At 52.1% G+C, this 24,172-nt stretch overlaps 2 protein-coding genes across 3 annotated transcripts; one reads left to right on the top strand and one right to left on the bottom strand.

Annotated features, from left to right (window-relative positions):
- Window positions 1-5,945: 5,945 nt before the first annotated feature.
- Window positions 5,946-11,594, top strand: SLC2A6 (solute carrier family 2 member 6). The gene is made up of 10 exons (XM_080630388.1): window positions 5,946-6,926; window positions 7,516-7,678; window positions 7,765-7,971; window positions 8,528-8,639; window positions 9,179-9,393; window positions 9,542-9,694; window positions 10,028-10,136; window positions 10,382-10,555; window positions 10,860-11,005; window positions 11,088-11,594. The coding sequence occupies exons 1-10, from the start codon at window positions 6,826-6,828 to the stop codon at window positions 11,241-11,243; spliced, it is 1,536 nt and encodes a 511-aa protein (XP_080486514.1). The 5' UTR covers window positions 5,946-6,825; the 3' UTR covers window positions 11,244-11,594.
- Window positions 11,595-11,871: 277 nt separating this feature from the next.
- CACFD1 (calcium channel flower domain containing 1) lies at window positions 11,872-22,104 on the bottom strand. Of its 2 annotated transcripts, XM_080630385.1 has the most exons (5): window positions 21,928-22,104; window positions 17,955-18,027; window positions 17,512-17,637; window positions 17,261-17,368; window positions 11,872-16,814 (listed from the first exon to the last, which is right to left on the bottom strand). In XM_080630385.1, the coding sequence occupies exons 1-5, from the start codon at window positions 22,049-22,051 to the stop codon at window positions 16,721-16,723; spliced, it is 525 nt and encodes a 174-aa protein (XP_080486511.1). In that variant the 5' UTR covers window positions 22,052-22,104; the 3' UTR covers window positions 11,872-16,720. The 2 variants fall into 2 exon arrangements, with proteins under 2 accessions (XP_080486511.1, XP_080486510.1); XM_080630384.1 differs by lacking the exon at window positions 17,512-17,637.
- Window positions 22,105-24,172: the final 2,068 nt, after the last annotated feature.

Raw genomic sequence — 24,172 nt, 5'->3', positions numbered from 1 at the left:
ATAAGGGAGATGCTCCACTCCCTTAATCATCTTAGTTGCCCTGCGCTGGACTCTCTCCAGCAGTTCCCTGTCCTTCTTGAACTGAGGGGCCCAGAACTGGACACAATATTCCAGATGCGGTCTCACCAGGGCAGAGTAGAGGGGAAGGAGGACCTCTCTCGACCTACTGACCACCCCCCTTCTAATACACCCCAGGATGCCATTGGCCTTCTTGGCCACAAGGGCACAGTGTTGGCTCATGGTCATCCTGCCGTCCACTAGGACCCCCAGGTCCCTCTCCTCTACACTGCTCTCTAACAGGTTGTTCCCCAACCTATATTGGAACCTGGGGTTGTTCCTGCCCAGATGCAGGACTCTACACTTTCCCTTGTTATATTTCATCAAGTTACTCCCTGCCCAACTCTCCAGCCTGTCCAGGTCCCGCTGGATGGCAGCACAGCCTTCTGGCGTGTCAGCCACTCCTCCCAGCTTAGTGTCATCAGCAAACTTGCTGATAGGGTGACCATACTACGTGGGGTTTCACTGTGGCTGGGTGCCATCCAGCCCCGGGTCCCCATGCCAGCAGTGCCCAGATTGGAGAGGTCAAATCCTGCCTCCAGATGTGGGAGTCACTGCGATGTGGGGAGCACACCATTCCCCAGAGCACACACCTGTACCCTGTGCCAGCCCTTACTACAAACAAGCATCAACTCAGTTGCCCCGCAACTCCTGGGGTCCCACAGGCTCATTGCAGACTCCAACACCCCCCTGCAGGACCCGCAGCGCCCCTCACAGCACCCACCCAAACTGCAGCCCCGGCTCTGTCTATAGCTCCAGCACAGTCCATAAGGCTGGCCTGCACCCTGCTACCCGCTGGCCGCCCGAGCCCTCCTGATTTTGCCATTTGCAGGCGCAGGAGGCAACGTGCTGCGCTCGAGCAGCTCCAATCTGGTCCTCATTAGGAGGGCAGACAGCCCAGCGAGCGAGTCTGAGCCCTAATCTCCTTTCCAGTTGGTGTCCGTCAGTAGATGTAAAACAAGCGGTGGGATATGTGAGCGGGCATGTGTGTGGGACAGAGCCAGCCCGGGGGGGGATAAATGCCGCAGCTTGGGCCAAGGCTCTGCTGGTCTCTCACAGTGTACCGGCAAGGCAGCCAGCGCCGCTCTGCTCGGCCGGCACAATGCCTTGCTTTACCAAGGTCTTTCATGGAAGAAGTGGTGATGAAGTTAACAGCCTGCAAGCCATAATTGGCTCACATTAAATCAAGGAAATTATATGTTTTGTTTTGCTCTTTAAAAAAAAAAAATATTAAAAAAAGGATTAATTAAAAAAATTTTTTCCTCTGTGAGGAAAAAAACCTCACAGAGCCCAGGAAGGAGCAGGAGCAGCTCTCAGGAATCCATGTCCCACACATAAAGAAATCCAGTCCTTGCCACCAAAGAAAAAGCAGCTTCACTTCAAAATACCCAGCAGAAACACCCATGGGCAAGGGAAGGGGGATTCAAAAAATCCCAAATTGTGGCACCACAACAAACGCTGCCTCCAAGCCCATCCCTGCACTCACGGACACACAAACAAAAAAGAATCTTCAAAAAATTGTTACTGAAAGTTCATTTATTTATCTTGCCACTTCTCAGCCAACACAGGGCGGCAAAAACCTTGTTGGTGCCTCTCCTGGGACAGTGCCTTAACACATCGCTGGACATAGAGAACGCTTCAGACAGGAAACTTTCCTCTGCTTGCTCTTTAAATTCCTTTCAACCCCTGTCTTCATCCTGGAGGCGACGGCAGCACCGGACTCCCAAGGCTGCAGAGCACCCAAGTCATCCCTAAGAGGGGCAAAGTCAAGCCCAGGGAGCTCCCGTGGCCAGGCTGGGCTCAGTTGTCTGCTCACCCATCCCACATGCAACCAGTGCCACGGCTCCACGGCACCTGACCCCTTCCCAGCTCAGCACTGAGAGCCACCAGGGCTTGTCCACAATGGAGGCAGCCACATCCCAGCTCATCCTACTGGATTTTGTGGAAAACCATGGCCAGCCTGTCCAAAAGCACAGCATCCATGGGCATGCTCAGCCCCTGTTCTCATGCTGCATCACTGCACAGGTGACTCGGCACGAAGTTCAATCGCATCACTGAGCAAGGCATGACACAGATCCATGGGGTAGAAGGACTACAGTGGACCAGCTAGGGGCTCCACGGGCTGCATCCCTCCCTCTCTCAGGAGCCACCACAGCCTTGGGGAAATCGAGGCTCCAGAAGAGCATGGCCCTGCACTGCCCTGGCACTGCTCATATGCCGGCCCAGGCCAGCAACCATCCAAAAGCTGCAACAGCAAAGGCAGCAAGGGACAAAACCACCACATTGCACAGGAAGGGCTGGAAACCTGCAACCTGCCCTTTGCATCCACCGCCTCGGTTTCACTTGTACCTGTGGGCACTGGAAGTTGCCAGCTGCAAGATTTCATGTGACCCAAAAAAAAGAGGAAAATCCACCCCTCTTGTGGTAAATCCGAAGCTGAAGATCACACACACATCTTCCAGCACATCCCGGTTTCTGGGTTAGCCAGATCAGAAACGGAACACCAAAACCCCTCGCTCTAAGCATGGGGGGATGAACAAGTCTTTCATTTGCATGGCAAACAGGAAACCCCCCAAGTTCAACTCCTTTCCAACTTAAAAGCAACAAAAAGTTCCCTCAATGGGAAATTCTAATTTTGCTTGCAATGTCATTTCCAAATGGTACATGACAAATCATGCTCTGATCTAGTGTTGCTGACAGGCAAATATTTATCCCCACAGAATTTCCACATAAGCCCATCACTTTTGTCGGTAGGTCTGGACACCAGAAGCAGAGGGGGAAGGCAGCAAAGGGGAGCCAGGAGGCACAGGGGCAGGCAGCCCTGCCTGACAGGTCAGAGCCACAGGCATCTGCGAGCCCCTCAAAGATGGCTGCAAACACGGCGGGGCTCCACGGGACTCATTTCGAGGGAAGGTGCAATCTTTCACAACACATTCATAGCGAGTATCAGGTATTTTTTTAAAACCACTTTTACCGTTTTTTCCAATACATGAAACCAAGACAAGCCTCTGCTCGTAAGCCCCACAGCACTTCATCATTCAGTGCCCCCCTCCCGCCTGGGTCAGAGCGGATCCTGTCTGACATACATTTCTCAGTCTATTAGGCAGAGTTATTCTTTTGCTCTGTGTTTTGGTACTTACAAAGCCATTACCATCTCTTGCATGCACATCCATCATCAGGCCTTGAAACTCCAGAAAGTCCAAAAAACTATTTTCCACTCACCATGCAGCCTGCCAGGCTCTGTTCTTCTACTCTGTGTTCCTTCATCCATTGAAAGACATTTCAGCAAGTCCCAAGTCCAACAAAATAAACAGATGGCAGCCTGAAAAGGTGGTGATGTTCTTCTGTGAGGGGGGAGCGAGGCAAGGGATACAGCAGGGAACAGCCGACTTCTGCCTGGCTGGGGAAGCTGAGCTGGACTGGGGGTGCCGCTGCCCACCTGGGGCCAGGATGCGAGGGTCCATTTCACAGAGCTGTGCAGGTGCCCCCACCCTGGTACCAGCTGCACCAAGCACCCACCCTCCCTGCACGTGCCCCCAGGACCCTGCAGCCACCAGCCTCCCCACACACAGCTCTGGAAACCCAGCACATGCTGTTCACCCATGTTCTGCATGGGGATGGTTCCCCACCGCACCTCTGCACGGCCCCAGTGCTCCCTGCGAGGACCACGCGCTCCCCAAAGCCACCCATAGGCCAGCACCCACGAAAACACCCACTCTGCTGCAGAGAGGCAGGACATGGGTGATGCAACTGCCCCAGCCGAGGGCAAACCAGCTGCAGGGCTGCCCTGAGCCCAGCGCAGGCCTTGAACATCATTGCATCTTGACCCAGCAATCACCAGTTTAGACTTCCAGGGAAGATGTATGAAAGGATGTGGCCAGATGAGCAAGAGACAAATAGCCTTGAGGAATGACTGATTTCTCGCTTACAAGAGGAATAAAGATTTATTTATGAATTTAGTTAGTTAAGTTGCCAAGCGGCTTTGATGCAGTTTATTTCTTTGCATATGTTCATGATCTATTGCACAGCTGTCAGAGAGGGAGGAAGGTCCTATTGAGCTGGAGCAATGCATCACTCTGGCTGAGGCAGCCAACAGCTCTCAGCAAAACCAGACTGCCCTATAATTGGCCACAGGTTGGTTTGTTGCTTTCCCAAAGTGGGCATCGCATTCCTTCCGGTTCCCTCTCAAGAGCCTAGAGCCCTGCCACTTGCTGTAGAGGTGGGGAATGGGGCAGGAGCCTCTTCCCTGTGCCTGTGGCCAAGCACAGCCCACCAAAGACTCTGCTGATGTGGAGTCTTCTTTCACCTTACCCAGCCTTTGTGTGTTTTGGTAGGACCTACAGCAAGTAAGGAGAGGTCCCAGGGAGATAAGGAGCAGGGACAGGTTGGTGGATGCTTTATTCCTTACTGAGACTGCACTAGAAAGAAACCACAGAGGGCAGAGAGGATGTGCACACCAAAAGCGAGTGCTGGAACACTGGGTGACCTGAGGGACCCCACTCCTGAGGGCCACCCCTTCCCTCCGGAGACACTGTCCCCTGCACACAGGGAAGGGCCTGCCCAGGAGCTCAGCCACAGGGCTGGCTTCTCCATGCTTCCCACATCACAGGTGCTTGAAGGCTTATCAAGACATGAAGTAATCTCCTGCTTCAAGTAATTAACAAATCTACACAGAAACCGGATAACTTCCATGACTCAGGGAGATCCAGCTCAGCTCTTCTCTCCAACACACTTTTTCCCCCAGATATAACGGGGGGGAGTTTGGGTTGAGTGCTCATCTCTGCCTCATGTCCAAGGGACTTCAGGTTTGGGACAGGTGCACACCCTTCCATGAGGTCAGCAAGAAGGGAACACAGCAGCCACAGGCATCCTTAGTGATATCTGCCTGCTCTCTCCCGAAAGCCTCCCACAAACAGGGCTACGTAGGGAAAAACCTTGGTGATTAAACTATCATGTAGACACAGCAAAACCACCCAACGCACATTTACAGGCTTGACTCTTCAGTAAATAGCTGCTTTGAAGCATGAGAATTAAATCAGACGCAGGCAATAGCCCCTCTGGGGCAGGAGGCAGCACTCAGGGCTCCAACCCTGTTGTTGCATGCAGATAGCCATTTCAAAGTCATCTGCTCTGAGCTGTCTTCTCCCTCTCCACGTCCCCAGCCTGCACAGTCAGGTCAGCACCCTGCGCCGCCGATCCCTCCCCCCCCATCAGGACACATCATTGCTCCCTGCTGCAGCTTTTGCCTCTGCAAACAGGAAGCTCCCAGCCCTTATCTTTGAGAGAGGTGAACATCCATAGGATACACAGACAACAGAACAACACGCCCAGGAGTCTTTCTTCAACTTAGCCCGAAGCACATCAGACCAGCAATTCAGGCTTCACACCTTTGCTCTAAGCAATTTGGCCCCAGCACAGACTCACAAACCTCTGCAAGAAGCAGGAGCACAGAGCTGGCCTGACCCTGCATGGGGCAGCACCCTCAGCCCCACCAGAGTCCCAGAAAGCAGCAGCCAAGCAGCTCCACAATGGAAAAGGCCAGAGATAACAAAACAGCAAGCCCAGAACTTCCTCCTTGCTAGAGATACTTACAGCAAAAAGAAGGGTCAGAAAGGAAAAGGAGAGCAACCCTTACCTTGCAGCAGCCACAGCTCCAGAAACCACATTCCCCAGTAAGCACCATCATGCTCAGCACCTGCAGCCTTTTATCAAGAGAGCAGCCCCAGCAGCTTTGTCCTGCAGCCCTCCAGCCCCCACACCCCCTGCTGCACCACTCTGCCTTTGGGCTCCTTGCAGTGAAATCACAGCCCCAAGCGCCTGAGTCAGCAGTAAATCCCCACCATCGATCAGACACTAAAAGTAGCACTTGGTGGTTGCAGAAGGGGAACCAGATTACTTGAGGGAAGAGATCCTGACTGACACCAAAGCATCACTGGGACTCCCATGCAGGCTTGGGGGTGCAGAAACCCTCCACGTGGTCCCAAAAGCACCAGGGGCTAAAATGAATGATGGAAATAAGAGGAGCAGTAGTTTAGGGAAAGACATCTTTTGCTAATTTAAGTGCAACTCCAGTAGGCGCATTCCCTTTCCTATAGGGTGAGTTTGGACCTTGCAGCCCCCTGGGACCTGCAGATGCCCCAGCACAAAGCTGTCTGCAGAGCCCTATGGGGTTGGGGGCATTAGGGTGAGGGTGGGTAGCCCAGGGCTCCCAGCAGAGGTGCCACCCTCCCCTTTTCCATCCTCATCAACACTCCTCATCCGTGTCACCTGCCCCCTCCATGTTTACCTCTCTCTCATTTCCTCTCCTTCCTTTTCCTCATCTCTGGTCTGTGTTGAAAACCTTTCTCCAGGCTCAGACAGATGCAATTTACCCTTGTAAAAAGAAGCAGTGTTTGGCGAGTCTAATTGCTAATAATTCTCCCAAGGGAGAGAAGTGGCCTCAGCAAAGGAAATGGTCCTGCGAGGATTGTCCCTGTAAGTGCCACTGCAGCAATGGGCATTTGTGTTGATGTGAGCTGGGAGGAGCAGACGCTGGCTGGGAGCAAGGTGCAGGCTGCAGGGCACCATCCTTCTCCCATGGCTCATTGCCGAGTGGTGTTCCGGCCCCCCCGCTTTCCTCCCCCGCAGGCAGCCGGGTGCAAGCCCACGAGGCACAGATTTCTGTGATTAGGCAACGCCGCCTCTGCCTTGGTGCTTCCTGCTGCTTCTTCCTCCCTACCCGCAGCCCAGAGCAGCCACACGGTGACAGGCACTGGACACGGCACTGCCATGGAGCCGAGCGCACGCGAGCCCCTCATCCGAAGGACAAGCTCCTCATACTGGACCTTTCCCGAGAACGCTGGCAAGAGAATCGACAGGGAATACCTGCAGTAAGGGCCAGGCTGGGCTGTGGGGCTGCCTGCGGGGTGGGCTGTGCCCCCCGTCCCGAGAGCACTGAGCTGGGGGAGCTGGTGGAAAAGCTGCTTCGTGCTGCTGTTATTGATGAGTTGCCTCGAGGTGGGGGGTCTCATCCAGCCTAGGGTGTGCAGTGATGGATGAGCCTGCCTGGGAGAGCTGCGGTTGTGCGTGCTTTTGAGCCATGTGACTCTCATGGGGATTCATGTTCTTGATGGGGGTCTTGAAAAGAACCCCCTCCCTGCTGCACTGGGACGAGCAGGGTGCTGCCTGGTTCCAGCTTCTGCTTTTCTCGGTCTGTTGAACCCTCTGAAAGCTGCCTGGTGCAGAGGAGAACATTGGCAGTGCCCAGGGTATGGGCTCTTGCTCCCCACCACACAGCAGCAGCAGCTGCTGCTCCTCTCGGAGAAACCCCCAGCCTGGTGCTGTGCAGGACCATTTCCCGGGAAACCACATGGGTGTCAAGAGAGTCTCGGCCAAGGCTGGGGAAGCTGCAAGACAGAGTTAAACTTTCTGCTGGGTGCAATAAGGGCACCTTTCCTTCCTGCTCTGTCCCTCCCTCAGGAGCCTCCACAACAAGCGTCTCTACCTGGCTGTGTTTGCCGCTGTTTTGGGGAACTTCAGCTTCGGCTTTGCCCTGGTTTACCCCTCACCCGTCATCCCTGCCCTGGAAGCTCACCCCAGCCCCGTGCTGAGGCTGGACCAGAACACAGCATCCTGGTTTGGGGTAAGGAGAGAGGTTGTCCCTGCTGGGGAGGGAGGCAGAGCTGGGGGAGCTCAGACCCACCGGGTTCCTCTCTGTGTCCCCCGCAGTCAGTGTTCATGCTGGGGGCGGCGGCAGGGGGGCTCAGCACCATGCTCCTCAACGACCGCCTGGGCCGCAAACTGAGCATCATGTTCTCGGCACTGCCCTCCGCCGTCGGATACGCGCTGATGGCCGGTGCCCAGGGAACCGGGATGCTGCTGCTGGGCCGCGTGCTCACAGGCTATGCTGGCGGCGTAACGTCTGCCTCCATCCCGGTAACGTGCCACTGGAGGGAGCTTGCCGGGGGGTTGAACGGCAGGAGATGGGGCTGTAGTTGCGCCTGGGACATCCCGTTGCTTTCTGCAGGCATGAGCAGAGCTCCAGCGTTGTGGCTGGTGACTGGGGCTGGGGAAGATGCGCTGGAAAGTCCCATGGTGCTGGACTTTCTTGCCTGCAGAAAAGGGAAGACAAGTGCTCAGCCCTGCCCTGTTCCTCCCAGCAGTGGTTCCCTCAGCATTTACCAGACGTTGAGCTCATGTCCTATGCAGAGAGGAAGGCGAGCATTGAGCAACCCTGTGGAGCGACCTTCCAGTAATGGGAGTCTGAGCGTGCTGCTGGAGCACTTCTCCCGTGCTGGGAGAGGGAGGAAACTGGTGGTGGCTGCAAGGCTCCTGGTGCTGGACCGGTCAGGTTCCCACCCCTAGAGGACAGTTTCCCAGCAATTTGGGTTTCCCTTGGCCACAGTGGATCACTGTGAGGTGACAGAGTTCAAGTTTTGGTGGCAACAGCCATGTTATGGAGCTCTGTTAAGCGGGTGTTGTCCCGCTCCAGGTGTACATCTCGGAGATCTCCCATCCCAGGGTCAGAGGCACACTGGGCGCTTGTCCTCAGATGATGGCAGTGCTGGGCTCCCTCGTCCTGTATGCGCTGGGCAAGTATCTCAGTGTTCAGAGAGTAGGAAACCCTCCGTGGGACCTTGGGGAAGGGGAGTTTATTTTAAACTTTGTCAGCAAGTTGATTAATTCCTTTCCCTCACAGCCACCAATCCAGGTGTGCAAAGGGGGCCTGGACAGGATCACCACTGTGTGACTTGCGTGTGTGTGTGTGCGTGTGTGTGTGTACCCAGAGGGACGAACTCAAAACCTGCATGGACCCATGGCCATTACCACACCTACAGACCCAGGTCCTGCCAAAGTTTTGCCAGGGCTGAAAAGCAGCACGCAATGAACTGTATGTGCACCTCCTGTAAGCATGTGCCTTGGTTGCTGCAGGATCTTGCTGGATACTCTAAGATTTGGGGAGCTTGCTGGAATTTCCTTGTATTGTCAGCTGAAAATGCTTCTTTTCTAGGAGAAAAATAAGTGCAATAACTCAATTTTTTCCCCTGCTGGATTTACTAAATTTAAATTGTGGGACTGCCTAAGTGGAGGCACCAGGACACCCTTCCCCATGTGCCTTCTGCTCCTGACTGTGCTGCTCCAGCAGGGCTGGTGCTGGACTGGCGCTGGCTGGCTGTCGCTGGGGAGGTGCCCGTGCTTGCGATGAGCATCCTGCTCTGCTTCATGCCCAACTCGCCCCGGTTCCTACTCTCCCAGGGGAAGGAGGATGAGGCGTTGGGGTCACTGTGCTGGCTGCGGGGCAAGGACACAGACTACACACGGGAGTATGAGCAAATCAAGGACAGCGTGAGGAAGCAGGTGAGGATGTTCACCTCCAGCATGGGGGGATGTTACCTGGAAGCCACACAATCCAACCTCCTTTAAGCAAGTCCTGAGCCATCTTCTGGGAGCCACGGTGGTGCCCAGAGGGAGTCACACTTCGGTTTCCTGGCTTTGTCCCTTCCAGAGCCGGCGTGTTTCCTGTGCTGAGATCAAGGACCCCTTCCTTTACAAGCCCATCCTCATTGCGGGGGGGATGAGGTTCCTGCAGCAGCTCTCGGGTGTCACTTGCATCCTTGTGTACCTGCAACCAATATTCAAGAAAACTTCTGTCATTCTGGTGAGCCCTGGGGTTGGGCTCGTGCTCCCATTGCCTTGACTTCAGCGACAGCTGCTCAATGCTCCAAGTCCCCTGCAGCCCCACAACCTCAACTTTGGAGCATTTTTTAAAGCACTTGGTTAGCAGCAATAGCCAGTGAGGAGGCGTGAGGCTGGGGAGCAGGACTGGCCCCACTGTTTCCCCACTCTTCTCTGAGCTTCAGATTTTCTGGTCTCTTACTACAGGAAAACAGCTTTGACAAAGTCATCAGCCAGAGTCAAGGCAACATGTCTAGGAACCTGCTCTGTCCCCAGCTCCCCCACCTCAGCTTCCCCACTGCTTTTGCTATTGCAGAAACCAGAGTATGATGCAGCTCTTGTTGGCTTGGTACGTCTGTTCTCGGTGGCGATCGCTGCTGTGTCAATGGATAAAGCTGGGAGGAAGATTCTTCTTTTTGTATCAGGTATGTCTCATACACTGTTGTGCAAGAGAAGCTCTTATTGAAGGACTTGCAGGAGCTCTGCAAACATGCTGGAGTGGAAACTCCTCCTATGCTCAGCCATACAGAACTGGGGCGGGGAGTGGAGAGGTCTCTTTCCTTCGGTGGTGACTCAGCTCCTAAGCAGAGGCATTCCCAGCAGATCAGTCATTGGCATAGAGAGGATCGCTCACCCATCAGTCCCACTGTGCTGTTGCATCTCTCCACAGCTGGTGTTATGTTGGTCTCAAACCTGACCATGGGGATCTACATCCACTTTGTGCCAGCTTCTCAGAATGGCACCATTGCCAACAAGACCCTGGTGAGCTCTGCCAACCCTTTTGCTGAGCCGACAAACTACATCACCCTCATCCCCCTTCTGGCAACCATGTTCTTCATAATGGGTAGGTACAGAGAGTGAGAGAGCCTAGGACCCACAGCACAGGGCTGAGTGCCAGGCTGGGGGGACTCTTCTTACCCAGGCAGGGTGATATGGAGCAAAGAGATTGGGCTTGGAGGTGGAAGGGAGACAGTTATCCCTGGAAGACCAAGACAGACAGCATCTGAAGTCACTCTGAGGGCTGACAGAGCATGAATGGGCAGGAATAAAGATTGATGGGGCCCAGGGCAGGATTGCACAAGGCTCTTCTGCACTTCTCAGCAGGCTTCACATCTTCAACAGCCTCCCTTTACCCCTCCTCCCTGCAGGTTATGCGATGGGCTGGGGCCCCATTACTTGGCTGCTCATGTCAGAGATCCTCCCTCTGAAAGCCCGTGGGGTGGCCTCGGGCCTCTGTGTCGTCGTGAGCTGGTTGACAGCCTTTGCCCTGACCCAGTCCTTCCTCCTGGCCGTGGTGGGTATTGCCCTGAGAGGGGGTTCTGCAGCCCCTCCTGACACCTTATGCACCAGCTCACATCTTCTGTCCCACTTTCTAGAACACCTTTGGCCTCGAGGTGCCATTCCTGTTCTTCGCTGTCATCTGTGCTGGGAACATCTTATTCACAGGCTGCTGCGTTCCAGAAACCAAAGGCAGGTCCCTTGAACAGATCGAGGCCTTCTTCAGGACTGGCCGCAGGTCGTTCATGAGGTAGGAGCTGCCATGTGCCAACTTAGCCAGGCTACCAGTCCAGTCCACATGCTCAAGGACAAGAGAGAAAACTTTTACACTGATGGAGGTAGAGGCTGAAGCTCTCTGTGAAGGCAATAGGAGAGGAATGGGCAGCAATGATCATCTCGCTTTGGATGTAGAAGTTGCCAGCTGGAACTTTACCTTCTCTTCCTATTATTCAACACTACCTGTTGCACTCAGGGCAACAGGTCGACCCAAGGTATGGGACCAGGTAACCAGCACCAGGCTAGAGATAAAGGTGTCCTGAAAAATCAAACGTGTGCTGCGGACAAAAAAACACAGAAGTGCTTCATGCAGCAGCCACCAAAGCAGTCTGAGAGCTCAAGGGTTTGGCTGGAACACAGTTAGCAGCTGTAGCTGTTCTGGCAAAAGTTCATCATGTAGTTGCAAGAATAAAACGGTTTTGCCTCCAACTGCGAGATGTTGCCTTGACTTGCAAAGAAGGGAGCTGCAGGCAGGTGGGATGGGAGAGGCAGATGAGGACTGTGACAAGTGAACCACAACAGCCTGCAGCTTCCCAGATGAGTCTCTTGTACTTAAGGACTTTGAAAGAGGCAGAGCCAGATATATTGTATTAAAAGCTGCCACATTTTATTGCTCTAAAAACACGCATTACACTAGAAGCCTAATAAACAAGACCGAATACAGTTCACAAAAAAGATTCAAGACAAAACAAAGAACAGGAACAGACACACATTCAGCTGTAGTGCAAGTGATTCACTGTAGGAAAGACATGGTGGGTTCTGACAATACTTTGTACTGGGGTGGGTGCTTCCCACCACAGGATTTTACTCATCCATAAAGAAAGGTGGATGTGTCTCCATCACAGTTGTGTGTGAAGCCTCCACCTCTATCACTTTAAGATTTCAACTGCATACTTAGTAGCAAATTGTCTTATCCCTTTTTCCTGTGTGTCCTGCAGGACTAAGGACATTATAATTTATTTAGAGCCTAACCCCAGGTAAAAGACAGCTGCAGGAGGTGGTTATGGAAGGAACAAATGGCCTTGCTGAGTATCACATACAACTTCTCCCAAAAGGGCAGAACAACAAAAGCTGTGGGAGATGATTTGCCCAAGCATTTGTCCAACCTCCTGAAATGCACTTGGCACCCTGAGAGCTGGTGGAGATGCTTGCATCCTCCCACTAACAGAACATTCAGTCCACTGTGACAAGGAAGCACAGGGTAACAGTGTATTTGACCCAGATCTCAAGATATGCTAGCTACTATTTAGAAGCCCTACAGCAGGAGATGAGAGAAATCCCTGAAGATATGCTTTATCAGAGCATTGATTTAAAGCAGCCTAGGAAAGAGGAAGAGAGGGGCCAAAATCAAACCCACAAAGAAAATTCAGCATTAGACCCAACCTTTGCTGCTGAGACCCATTTCCAGAAAGTTCAGTCCTGGCTGGAATATGATGTTTCTAAGCATGGCCTGATTATGAGAGGTCTGAAGAGCCCCTGCTTTTCACTGACCTTCTGAAGATCAGGATCTCTGGCAGCCCTGTGCTAAAGTGTTCTCTTGCTCACATGGCTATGGACCAGGTCTTGATATCTTCACTTCAATGAAACCCTTCCCTGAAGACAGTGGATGTTTCTTTTTCCTAAGTTAAAAAAATGACAAAGATTAATTGAGCTTCCCAGGGCTTGGCCTAAGGAGGAAGTGCCCAAATATGAAATGAGGTTGGACTCTTCATGTTCTGTGAGAACCTCATTGGAGAAGTATTTTCTGAGTGACTCCTTTCTTCAATATAGAAAGTCTGAGCAGTTTTGCTACAATTTTTAGAGTCTGAGAAATCACAGTGGCTCTTTCCAGAGGTAGAATGGTCTTTTTATTCACTGCACACACAGAGAATTAATTGGTATTACAATATCAGCTCCTGCCCAGAGCAGTGAGGTCCTGGTAAGCAGCAGAAGGTGAGCTTCTACTCTTCTCTTCAGGCCCAACACACAGCCCCAGGGAACAGTGGAGTTAACATGCACGAGTGCTGTCAACTTCATGACTGAATGGGACATGGAAGAGTTGCAGCTGTATAAATGCACCTGGGTAAGAAGTGCACAGCTCATGGTGAATGGTGTAACAGTCCATTGCCAAGTGCACATGTGCTGCCAGTGTCTTTCCACGCGTGGTATCAATAGCTCACTATAGTCAATGCATCACCCGCTCTTGAGTTCTCAAGTAACAAAACTTCTGCCCCATTGTACCCCAGAGGCCTTTCCAAGACCTGGCAAGCATAGAGACCATAGAGACCCTGGGGACTAGCCATCCATTAGCATGGATGCCATCAGCAGGGATTGGGTTGAGCCTGTAAAATCTATCTCTAGAGCAGGCTTTTAACTTCATTTATCCTTAACACAGCTCCAAGCACCCCAATGGTGCCTCTAAACAAAATTAATAATCACCACGCACTGTGAACAGGCATATAACTACTGTGATGCTACTAAAGGTCCTTTCTATCTCCACAAAAAATGTCTTCTCCACACAGAGGTCAGACCATCCACTGTCACAACAACTCTTCTGTGCTCACGAGCCCTCCAAGTGACCTGGAGCAGCACCTGCCTGCAACACGGACTGCTGCTGGTCTGCAGCATGAGGACAATCAGATGAAGCCAGCAAGGGTCCTACAAGCTGTGTTGTTCATCACCACAGATGGAGACCAGGCTGCAAATGTTTCTTTATCACCTCTGCTTTGCTTTTCACCTCCTGTCACTAAAGCTACTATGGAACTACTCACAGAGCAAAGCAGTCACTACCAAAGACATGCTCGTAGCTACGTGCGTCAGTATGCAACATTCCTCTACTAAGCACTACTTAAGTTCCCAGACCCCCCTGAAATAACAGCAGATGTCTTGTTTGCTAGGCAGGACTCAGCACTCAAACCAGCCGGTAAAGGTTCTGCACAGGGACACCTCTGGCTCCAAGAGCAGAGAGGCTGTTACCACTAAGGTACTCCACGGGCTGCCGTGTATTCCCCCTGCAGCACCCCACTGCTGCAGGCAGCAGGACCCACGCAGGAGGCTGTATTCCCTGACAGTGGCCCATGTACTGAGTGCAGCAGCAGCGATCAGCCCAGAACTGAAATGGGGCTCTGAAATGGCACAGCCTTCACTGAAACAAGCTGCATCTGGGCTAGCGGTGCCTGCTCTGCATCGCAGACAAGCTGGTGCCAGAGCGACTATGGTTCAGAAGCCAGGGGGAAAGGGGCTTAGCACAAAGTGGTTACCCAGCATCCAGCTGCAGGAGCCCATGTGTGTAAATAAACTCGGGCTGTGCTCCTGACTGGTGTAAATCCTCACACCTCCCTGAACTCCAAGGAAGAAACAAGAGCTATCATTAGCTGGCAGCTTAGCCCGGCGATCTCCAGGAACCACTTTGCTTCCGCTGCAACGCTCAGGCTACTTGTATACCCAGCCACCTCTCCAGGCCCTGCCAGGGATGTGCTGGTGTTCCCCTGATGTGAACACACACCATACCTAGAGAAAGGACATGTAATATGGATACTTTTCAACACAACACTGCTCTGAAGCTGCAGAGTGGTTGGTGGACAGACCCATCTGACAGACAGCAGTCAGCCTCCAATAGCATTTCCCTGATCACAGCACAACACCGCTGGTACCCCAGGGAGTCAAATGGGACCACAGAGTGTTGGTGGCAGCGGGAGCTCTGCTCCCAGGGCAGAGGATGAAGAACAGGCTGCAATCCCCACCGCCACTGCTCACCATAGCTGCTACCTGCCATGGCTGCCAAGTGAGTACAAACCTCCAGCCCAGCAGTTACAGCCCAGTGTTCCTCCCTTCTCTCTCCCAGGAGAGGGGAAAACCAAACTTTGTCAAGCTAGTGGCCCAGAAGAAGACAAAGGGGTCAAAAGACAACACACTTTTCAGAAATCTGAGAAATGCTCTGAAGGCTGAAATAGGATTATACAGTTACAGGGTCCCAGCCACAGCAGCCAGGGCTCAGAGGGTTCAGAGACACCCACCCCAGCAGGATGAGACAGTCCTTTGAAGGACAGGAAACAGAGCACTCCTTACTCTCATGTCCAAAGAAAATGACCCTCAGCAAAATACTTAAACAGAACTAAATTATTCCCCCTTTTCCTAATGACAACAAAAAGCAATCATGTGGAAAAAAAAATTAACCTCCACAGAAGAAACCATAACAAGAACAGGGGGATCTAAGCTTTGTGAGCAGTTTCATTCTGCATGTTACAAAGCAAACAGAAAACAGGATGTGAAAAGTACTGATGGAGCCTGGAATAAAGAAGCAAGACATCCCAGGTATCTAAACTGAAACGGTGCAGACTTTGTGTTTGCAAAGGAAGGGTATGCTACCTTCTCAAAGAAAACCAGCACATGATTGATATAGAAAGAACATGAGCCCAAAGCAAAGACAATACCAAACAGAAGCAAAAAGCAGTGGGGAAGGATGGGGAGCAGAGAGTGAGAGATAATGGAGCAGAGTCCCAGGCTCACAAGAGAAGGATGCTCCTTAACACCAACAATAAATCCCTCTTGGCTCAAGCAATCATACCCTTTCCCAGCTGAGGTAAAGCAAACCTTATTTACTTCTTCCACAGGAAAAGAGTGAAGCTTAAGAAAAGCACCCTTATTAAGACAAAGTAATTCATTGCTGTAATTCAAGTAAATTGCAGTAAGTGCCTGCAGCTCTACGCAGAGGAAGCAGGGACTGTGCTTTGTAGGTACCAGGATCTGCCCCAGCAACTCTGGCAGCTCCTCTGCAGAGATGGTTCTGGTCTTTGCATGGTTTTGTGCTGAAAGCCCTTTCCCATGCCCACCCTGACTGGACCCAGATTAAAACACACTCAATGTAAGACCAAGCTTAAGCATCATTGTGCATTGCCAAACCCTGGGTTCATGTGTTATACCTGGGAAGGGCCACACCAGGGAGTGCTACTATAAACATGTAACGTGCAATGGCAGGTCACCCCCAGCGTGAGGCCAGCAGCTCCCTGACTCCCATGAGACCAGTGCAGGCAAGGAGTTGGTATGTCAGCTCTGTCCCTCCTCATCCCATGCAGAGAGCAGTTCCAAAAGGAGCTCTGCATATTCCACTTGCTTGTAGGCATCACTCCAAATAAAGGCTACCTGTTCAGGCTGGTAACAGCACTCAAGAGCCAACACCTCTGCAGAAAAAAAGAAACACCTCCACCACCACCCCAAAAGACAAACCACAAAAACCTAAAGAATTGGGAACTGTGAGATATCTGGCTGAGGAGGAGAAACGGGCCAACACACTGAGGTTTGGATGCTGGTGTGAGAAGAGGGCACAGCCCGCCCCAGCCCCTCAGATTTCCAGTCGCTGCAGTGTCCAGGAAAATCGTTGTGTAGCAGAGAGGGAAGTGGGCAGAGGGAAGGGCAGTGGATTTCCACAGCTTCACCATCTCAGTGTCCAGGAGAGGTTATCCTGAGCTCGCATGCTTCAGAGACCCTGTCCCTCCAGGGTCCCCGTGAGCTTCTCTTCATCCATCTGCTTCTGCTGCTGGTGGATCCGAGCGTAGGAAATAGCATCTCCCCTGCAAAGAGAAGGAACAGTGGGTCTCCACGCCCCAGGTGCCCACCATGGTGAGTACAGCACCCAGCAGACAGGTCTCACAACTGGGGCCTGGATCTCTCTGTGCTGAGGGATGCTGGGAGTAGAATGAGACTTGCTGGCCCTCTCCAACCACACCAAAGCGGGTCGCTGCCCCCAGAGCTGGGCCCATCCATTCAACTGCTGCACAAAGACAGCTGGGACCCACAGGGCAACCCAGACTGAGCTTCCAAGGAAAAGCTCAGAGTTTCAGCAAACCCTAGGACCTTCCTCCCCAGGCCTTGGAGATGATGGCAGGGAAATGTTCTTTGGTGCCATTTACACCTGAAAGCATGCTTAGTACAAGAGGAAAGCATAGCCTTAGCAAGGCAGATGGGGTGAGGGCTGGAGGTCCACCTTCCCCTCCACAAGCAGACAGTTCTCCCTTACTTTTTGCCGAGCGCCGACAGGCCATAAAGCACCCCAGTGGCAAACGCAATGGCATTTCCAAAGAGCGTGGTGAGCGTCAGGCTGAGCATGACAGGGAACACAGCCATCCTGCAAGACAGAGCAGCCCTCAAAGCCAGGCTCCACGCCCCCCAGGATGTAGGGATGCTCATGCATTCTGGCATCCCATATGCATCCCAACGCGGTTCCTGGGATGACTTCAGCACCACAACGCACCCAAGGAGCATCCTCACCCGCAGTAGAAAGCAGCTTTCTGCCAGGGCTGCAGCTTGTCTGCCCTTGCAGAGATGGCGTTTGCAAACTCGATAAACTGGCAGCAGAAGGGGGCTTCACACAGGAACAGGATGAAGGCGTTGAGCCTCCAGACAGAGCAAAGCAGAGTTAATCCTGCCCACATAGCCCAGAGGAGGGTCAGCAGTGCCCCCACCCCCGGAGACCAGCCACCGCCAGCAGAAAGGAATGGCAGGGCTGGACTGCTCTGTGCTATCCCCACACTTTGATAATTCCCAAACCCTTGAGCCCCAGGCGTACTTTGGATAAGGGTATCTCAGTGTTTACCTAAAAAGGGGTAAAGAAAGAACAAAAGAACTCATGTCCACTGCCCCAGCAGACAGCTCTGCCACTTTAACGAACCAACCTCCCTCCCGGTGGAAAAGAAAAAAGCAACTCTGCTCACATCATCCACACGCCAGCCGCGATGTTCAGGGGGTTGATGGTGACACAGTTCCAAAGACCAGCGAAGGCACAGGCTGGAAAGTAAAGAGGTTACAGTAACTGTGAAGACCAACCCTGTGTGCCCATGGTGGCAGCGAGGCCAGACCCAGCAGACAGCGCTGGCTGCTCCTCCCAGTTCTGCCTACACCAGATCTTGCAACCACACCAGCATGATGCTGTTCTCTTGTATCTGAGCATGTTTTGCAAAGCAAGCACTGCTCAGAAGAGCCCTTGCCTTGGCTGGCACCTCCAGGCACTGTACAGACCAGCACAGAAGGCTGGGTGGAAAAGTCTGATGGCCTGAATGCAGGGGATCCCCAGGATGCAGCAGAGAGGTTTTCATCCTGGCTCCTCCAGCCAGGCATCCTTTTGCTTCAAGTGCTGGATCTCTTAGCATGACACTTGCACAACTTTTTCACTTGTGGAGAACAGAGCATTTGCTTTTGCATGGAGTCACATATGCGGCACCCTGGTTTTTATTTGCTGAGGAATTACTGCTTTGTCCTGGGAAGAACAAAAGAGGTCCCAGCAGGCACCCATCTCCAAGCAGCACAGGGGAAGTGCAGCAAAAACATGACTTGCAGCACCAAGGCACAAAGACAATAAATAAAGCAGAGGTGAACCCAGCCTCTGCCACACGCTGCCAGTGCTGCACAACTCCACTAGAGATGGGCAGAAAAGAGCCAAGTTTGTGTCCATTAATGTAAATAGAGGCAGATAAAGCAGAGCCCAAAGTATCCCCCACAATCCCAGCTCTGTCATGTAAGTTGAAGAGCGAGGCAGCAGGGCCTGTGCCAAGGCTGCTTGTTCCTTCCTGCCTCATGAAACTTGCAGAGCATCCTCAGCACTCGATACGCCTGTTCCCTGCTCTGACAACAGCAGGTCCGGCTGCTCACCGGGAACCCAGTCTGGGCAGGAGGCAGCAGCGCATGGCTGGTGCCACTGTGACCACCCTGCACAACTCCAGCTACATTCCATAACCCTTAAACGCTGCTTGCAGACCATCAGCAGCACAATGAAGAGCAGCAGAGGCCATCTAAAGAATGAGACCAGCCTGGGTTTGGGTATTTCAGACAGCTGCTCCTGTTTTGCTAAGGGGATCCCTGAGCAGAACTGCTACAGGCAGAGCTGCTGCGGGCAGTCCTGCTCCTCAAAAGCCTGGCACACATTTGCAAGGTTTCTTTTTAACAGTCACTGCTGAATCCTCAAAGTTCCCTTAACATAAATTCCTTATTTATCAAACTGGAAAACAGAACAGCAGGGCTGTGACAGGAGCAATCTAGGGTCACCCCACAGGTAAGTGACCTCCTGGTTTTAGGAAGCAACCAAAGGTATTTTTAAACAGCGGCCAACAGCCACTGGTTAAGTCTGGTGACCTTTGGGCTTTTCTGCAGAGCAGTGAGTCCCGCAGCAGCCTTGCACATCCTTGTCCCACCAGGATGGGGCTGGCTCCTGCCTCAGTAGCCAAAAGGGGATGGAGCTGCCAAGCCAGAGATAAACCCTCGCAATGTATTTAAAATCCAGATAACACTCAATGGCACATAAGCTACAGGAGACAGACAGTTCTGCCATTTGTTCAACTGCTGACCCATCTCAAATCCCTGAGGAAGCACAGATAACTGGAAGTTAAAATGGAGAAAGAAGAATGCAACCCCCCACACACACAAAGGGTCTATTCATTTCAAGCAGCTGGCCACTGTCCTCATCACAATCCTATTTTTGCTCCTAGAGCATTTCACAAAAGCCACAGACTCTCCTTGTCCTATTACAAACAGGAACACAAGGGACTTGGCCGAGGTCTCCAAGCTAGCCTGTGCAAGAGCCAAGAACAGATCCTGAACCTTGTTTGTCTTGCTCCTGCTCTGGCCCTTGGACCCTTCTGGCTTAAGCAAGTTGTGTGCTGCAGGTGTTTGCATTTGGTAGACATCTCCCAGCCTCAACTCTGCTAACAAAGTTTCTCTTCTTTTCTATAGGGAATTTTTCCTTCAGTAATAAATAATCCAGCCCTGGAGCAGGACCATGATCCAGTTGCTCAAAACCCTTCTAAATGGGTTCTGTTCTTTCACAACAAGCTCTGAAAACAGCAGCAAACTCCAGCCTTGCTGTTTTATTAGTCACCCTTTTTTCCAAACTGTCCACCTTCAACGAGGTGAGGCTGAACAAGGAGAGTTTTGAAGAGAGCCATTACTAGCACAGGGGATTGGAGGGTTGCCTCTTTCCAAAGTCCCCCATTTACCTGCTTGTAGAGGAAATAATGCTGCCTTGTTCTGTGCTTGACAAACCTCATGAAGGGAGACTGTCAGGGCTAAAGTGCAAACTGTCTGTCTGCCCAGATCATCAGTAATCCTGTTGAGAGCCTGGCTCTTCTTTGACTCTACCAATGTCTTGCTAAAGCTGAACCCAGGACACCTAACCATGCAGAACTCTTAGCTTCCCTTTAAAAGCAAGTCATGAGTTCTCAGAGATGTGAACAAAAGGTTGGGAAAATAATTCAAGTATAATTCAGCTGCTTTGAAACATGCAGACCGAGAAAAAAAAAAAAGTCTTCAAAGACACTTGTAAGCCACTTGTGTGCTGCTCTCGCACAAGGCAGGCAACACCACCAACGCGACCCAACAGCATCCTCCATCCACACGTGTTCCCTGAGCTCTACATGGACCAGAGACACACAAGAAAGCACAGAGGCCGTGTCTGCAGCCCCAGGCCGTGGGAAAACGCCTTTGCACTAAACCTGCCCTGGGCCCTGCACTCCAGACATGTCCCAGCTGGGCTCTTGGCCACCAGCCAGGGCCGGGAGTGCGGGCCTCAGGCAGGGCATGGCAGGGCCGGTACGTTCCACCCCGCAAGAGCAGCCCTACCAAATCCTTTCACACCTCCGAGATTTCAGCACCTCAGACATGAAACAGCGAGAGCAGCATGTCCTTCCCCAGCCTCGCGGCAAGAGCTGGAATAAACCTGCCCAACGCCACCACAGGCTACAAGGTCCACTGCAAAAATGCCTGGGGCTTGTGTAGTCAAGTCCTGAGGCAAGAGACAGGGGCAGGGAAAAAGGGGGATCAGGCAAAACTCTATGGCCAAGGGAACAGATCAGGGCTGACTGTACTGGCTGGGAAACATTCTCAAAGTCGTAGACCTGAAGCAGAAGAAATTCTCTGTCCTGTGCTCTGCAGGAGATCAGACTAAGTGGTCATAACAGTCCCTCCTGCTTTTAAGAGCCATTAATCTCTCCACAGAATGTAGCAAAACAGCACTACAGGACAGGCTGATCTCTGGCAAAGTTGCAAAGACTCTTTCCCTGGGAAAGTTTTTTTCAGCAGGTAATTCCAAGTGCAGCCAACTCACTTCACTGCTGTATCCCTTCTTCTCTGTGTCCAACATTAAACCCCTTAAAAACACACAACACAAACCGAGTCCATTATTCACCTTCAGAAAAGCAAACACAGACAAGCCATCAGCAATCTACAGCAGGAGTAGCAAGAAACATGCTCTGACAATCACGACAGGGAAGAAAGCTGCAGTAACATACAAACACCCAACAACCAAATAGGATGAACCGAATTCAGTGGCCCCTCTTCAAGCCCTGCCCCTGCTGTGCCTGGTCAGGTTCATCTGCCCAGAGCACCAGGGCTCGGCTGCTGCTCCCGCCGAGGGCCGTGTCACACAGAAACTCGCGGGGTCACAGGTCCCCCGGGATGTCCCTTCTCCTGGAGCCCAGGTTCAGCAGGTTTGGCACGCACACAGCACACCCCTGGCTGCCGGAGAAACCCACCCTAGGGCTCTTTCTTCTGCCCCAAACACAGCAAAGTCCCGTCTGGAGCAGACACAAACCCGTGATCCCAAAAGGCCGCCTCATGGCTCAAGCGTGACCCTTGCACTGGGCCGCACGCGCGCACGGGGCCGCGGGCACGTCTGGCCCAGGGGACGGGTATACTTACACAGGCCCCCGGCGACCCCGGCCATCCTGCAGAGCCACCTGTACCACCAGGTCATGCCGTCATCGGCGCAGGGAGCCCCTGGCTCAGGGGCTGCTGCCTGGAACTGCTCCTCCTGAGCGCTCATCGCACCCCTGCTTCCGGCGGGTCAGGGGAAGCCCTCCCCGAGCTCCCGCAGCGCAGGACACCACCCCCGTGACACCCCCCCCCCCGGGCCCCCTCCAGCCAGACCCTAGCGCCAGCCCCGCCACCGCTGAGCCTCTTCCCACACCCCCATGCAGGGCCTGGCCCCGCCGCCCCCCCAGGGCTGACAATGGAGGGTCTCTCCCTGCAGCAGCGATGCCAGCGGCCGGGGAGCTGCCTCCACGTCTGCCGCGTGTTGCATTGTGGGTCCCCCCTTCCAGCAGGCAGGGCCCTGATGTCACTTCATTATAACGGCCGCGGGGCAGAGCCCGTTGTGTGCGTGTTCATCCGCCGCCACGGAGCCACAGCAGGGCCTGGGCCCCACTTCTCCGGGGTACCAACTGGATGTTGTTACCCAGGCAGGCAGCACATGCTCAGGAGGAAGGGAAACATTCCGCCCTGAAGACAACAGGTTAACATTCCCCTTAATCTGAACGGAGTCGGATTTTCTCCCTAGGAAATGGGAGTAGAAGTAGTACTTTGCAAGAAAGAGATGTCCCAGTAGGCAACCTGTTGGTATCCAAACAACATAGTACACGAAAACAGCCTGAATTCTCTTAAATTATAAAAACAGCTGCATTTTTTGCAAATGAATGTTGGACATACAGCCAGTAACCAGAGCCCACCTCTGCAGAGCAGGGATTCTGCAGAGCTGATCTGGAACAATAAATAGCAATGAGACTTGGGATCCTGAGCAGAGATGGAAGACAGATCCCATCTGCTAAAAGGTTACAAAAAAGGATTAAGAAAAAGATGTCTTTTCATTAACATCTCCTGTTAGGCAGGAAATGAAGGCCCAGTGCCTGCATCACCCACGCACAGCAGCAGAATAGCTGATACATCCAGCTCCTCAAGGATCTCGCTTCAAGAATCTACTTTCTAGCTGTTCCAGGAACAGAATGTAAAATCTGGAGGCTGGTAAGCAAAAAACTCCAGGCGTAACCAGCAAAAATACAACTATTAACAAGATAGAAGAAAGATTTTGCGGTTGTAAAAAGATGTCAGAGAATTCAACTGAAAGCAAGCAGAAGCAGGGTTAGAACTGCCCAAGCAGAATCATTTACTGCATCCAGCACAAAGAACAAGGGCAGAAGTGTCCATCAGGCCTGAGGTGCAAAAAATACCCCTTAAGCTGTATACTGTGGTTTTGAGGAGGGTGAGAGATTTGGACCAAAGCATGGTCCACTGTTCAAGAACATCAGATAAGATCAACCTAAAAATGTATTTAAATCAAATGAGTATTTGTCACTACTCTAAAATATTTCTTCCTGATACAACTTGTATCACACAGTCTCAACCATCTCTCATTGCACAGTTCCTGTGAGATGAAAATACAAGCAGATTATAGTATATATATATTATACTGGATACTGTATGTATAGTATACAGTAGCGCAGCTACTGTCCTTACCCGAGTAATGTTTTGGCACTAAACCCATCATTAAGAGACAGAATTCTTTTATTTTCCCATTGAAAAGTACTGGTATCACTATCAGATATATAGCAGTAGAACCACAGAAGTGGTGGCTAGGGAGGGATCTCTGATTGTCATTTTGTCCTCTCATATAAAGCCAACTGTCAGCAGGGCCTGACCAGGTCAGCAGTGTCTGACCAGGTCTTGCCAACTCCTGAAAACATTTCAGCTTTCAGAGTGACCTGTCCTAGTGCTGTGCTCCCCCCTCCTGGGCAAAGAAACTCTCTTGCCCTCACATGGCTCTAGTCTTCTTGTGCTAGCAGTTCATCCTCATGCACATCTCTGCCTTTATAACATTCCAGAATTTCAAGAGGTCTCAGTTTTAAGGGGCATTTAAATTGCAGGAGAGTGAACTTAATGACTAAACTATAATCACAGCTACTTGTATAAAGGTTTGTAATGGGACACTAAGCCACCATGAAATTAAATTACTATCCTAAAAGGTCACAGCATGTTACAGAAGCAGCACCCCAGGACATCAGTGTCCAAGTCACTGACCGCAGACATGTAAACTGCATTAATACCAACAAATATGGACAGAAAATCCGTATGAGGACTGGTTGCTAAATATTTTGTAGTTACATGTCCTTTG

The sequence above is a fragment of the Psittacula echo genome (genome assembly GCF_963264785.1).
Source record: "Psittacula echo genome assembly, chromosome: 16".
Lineage (NCBI taxonomy): Eukaryota > Metazoa > Chordata > Aves > Psittaciformes > Psittacidae > Psittacula > Psittacula echo.
This window is presented reverse-complemented; position numbering and strand designations above follow the sequence as displayed.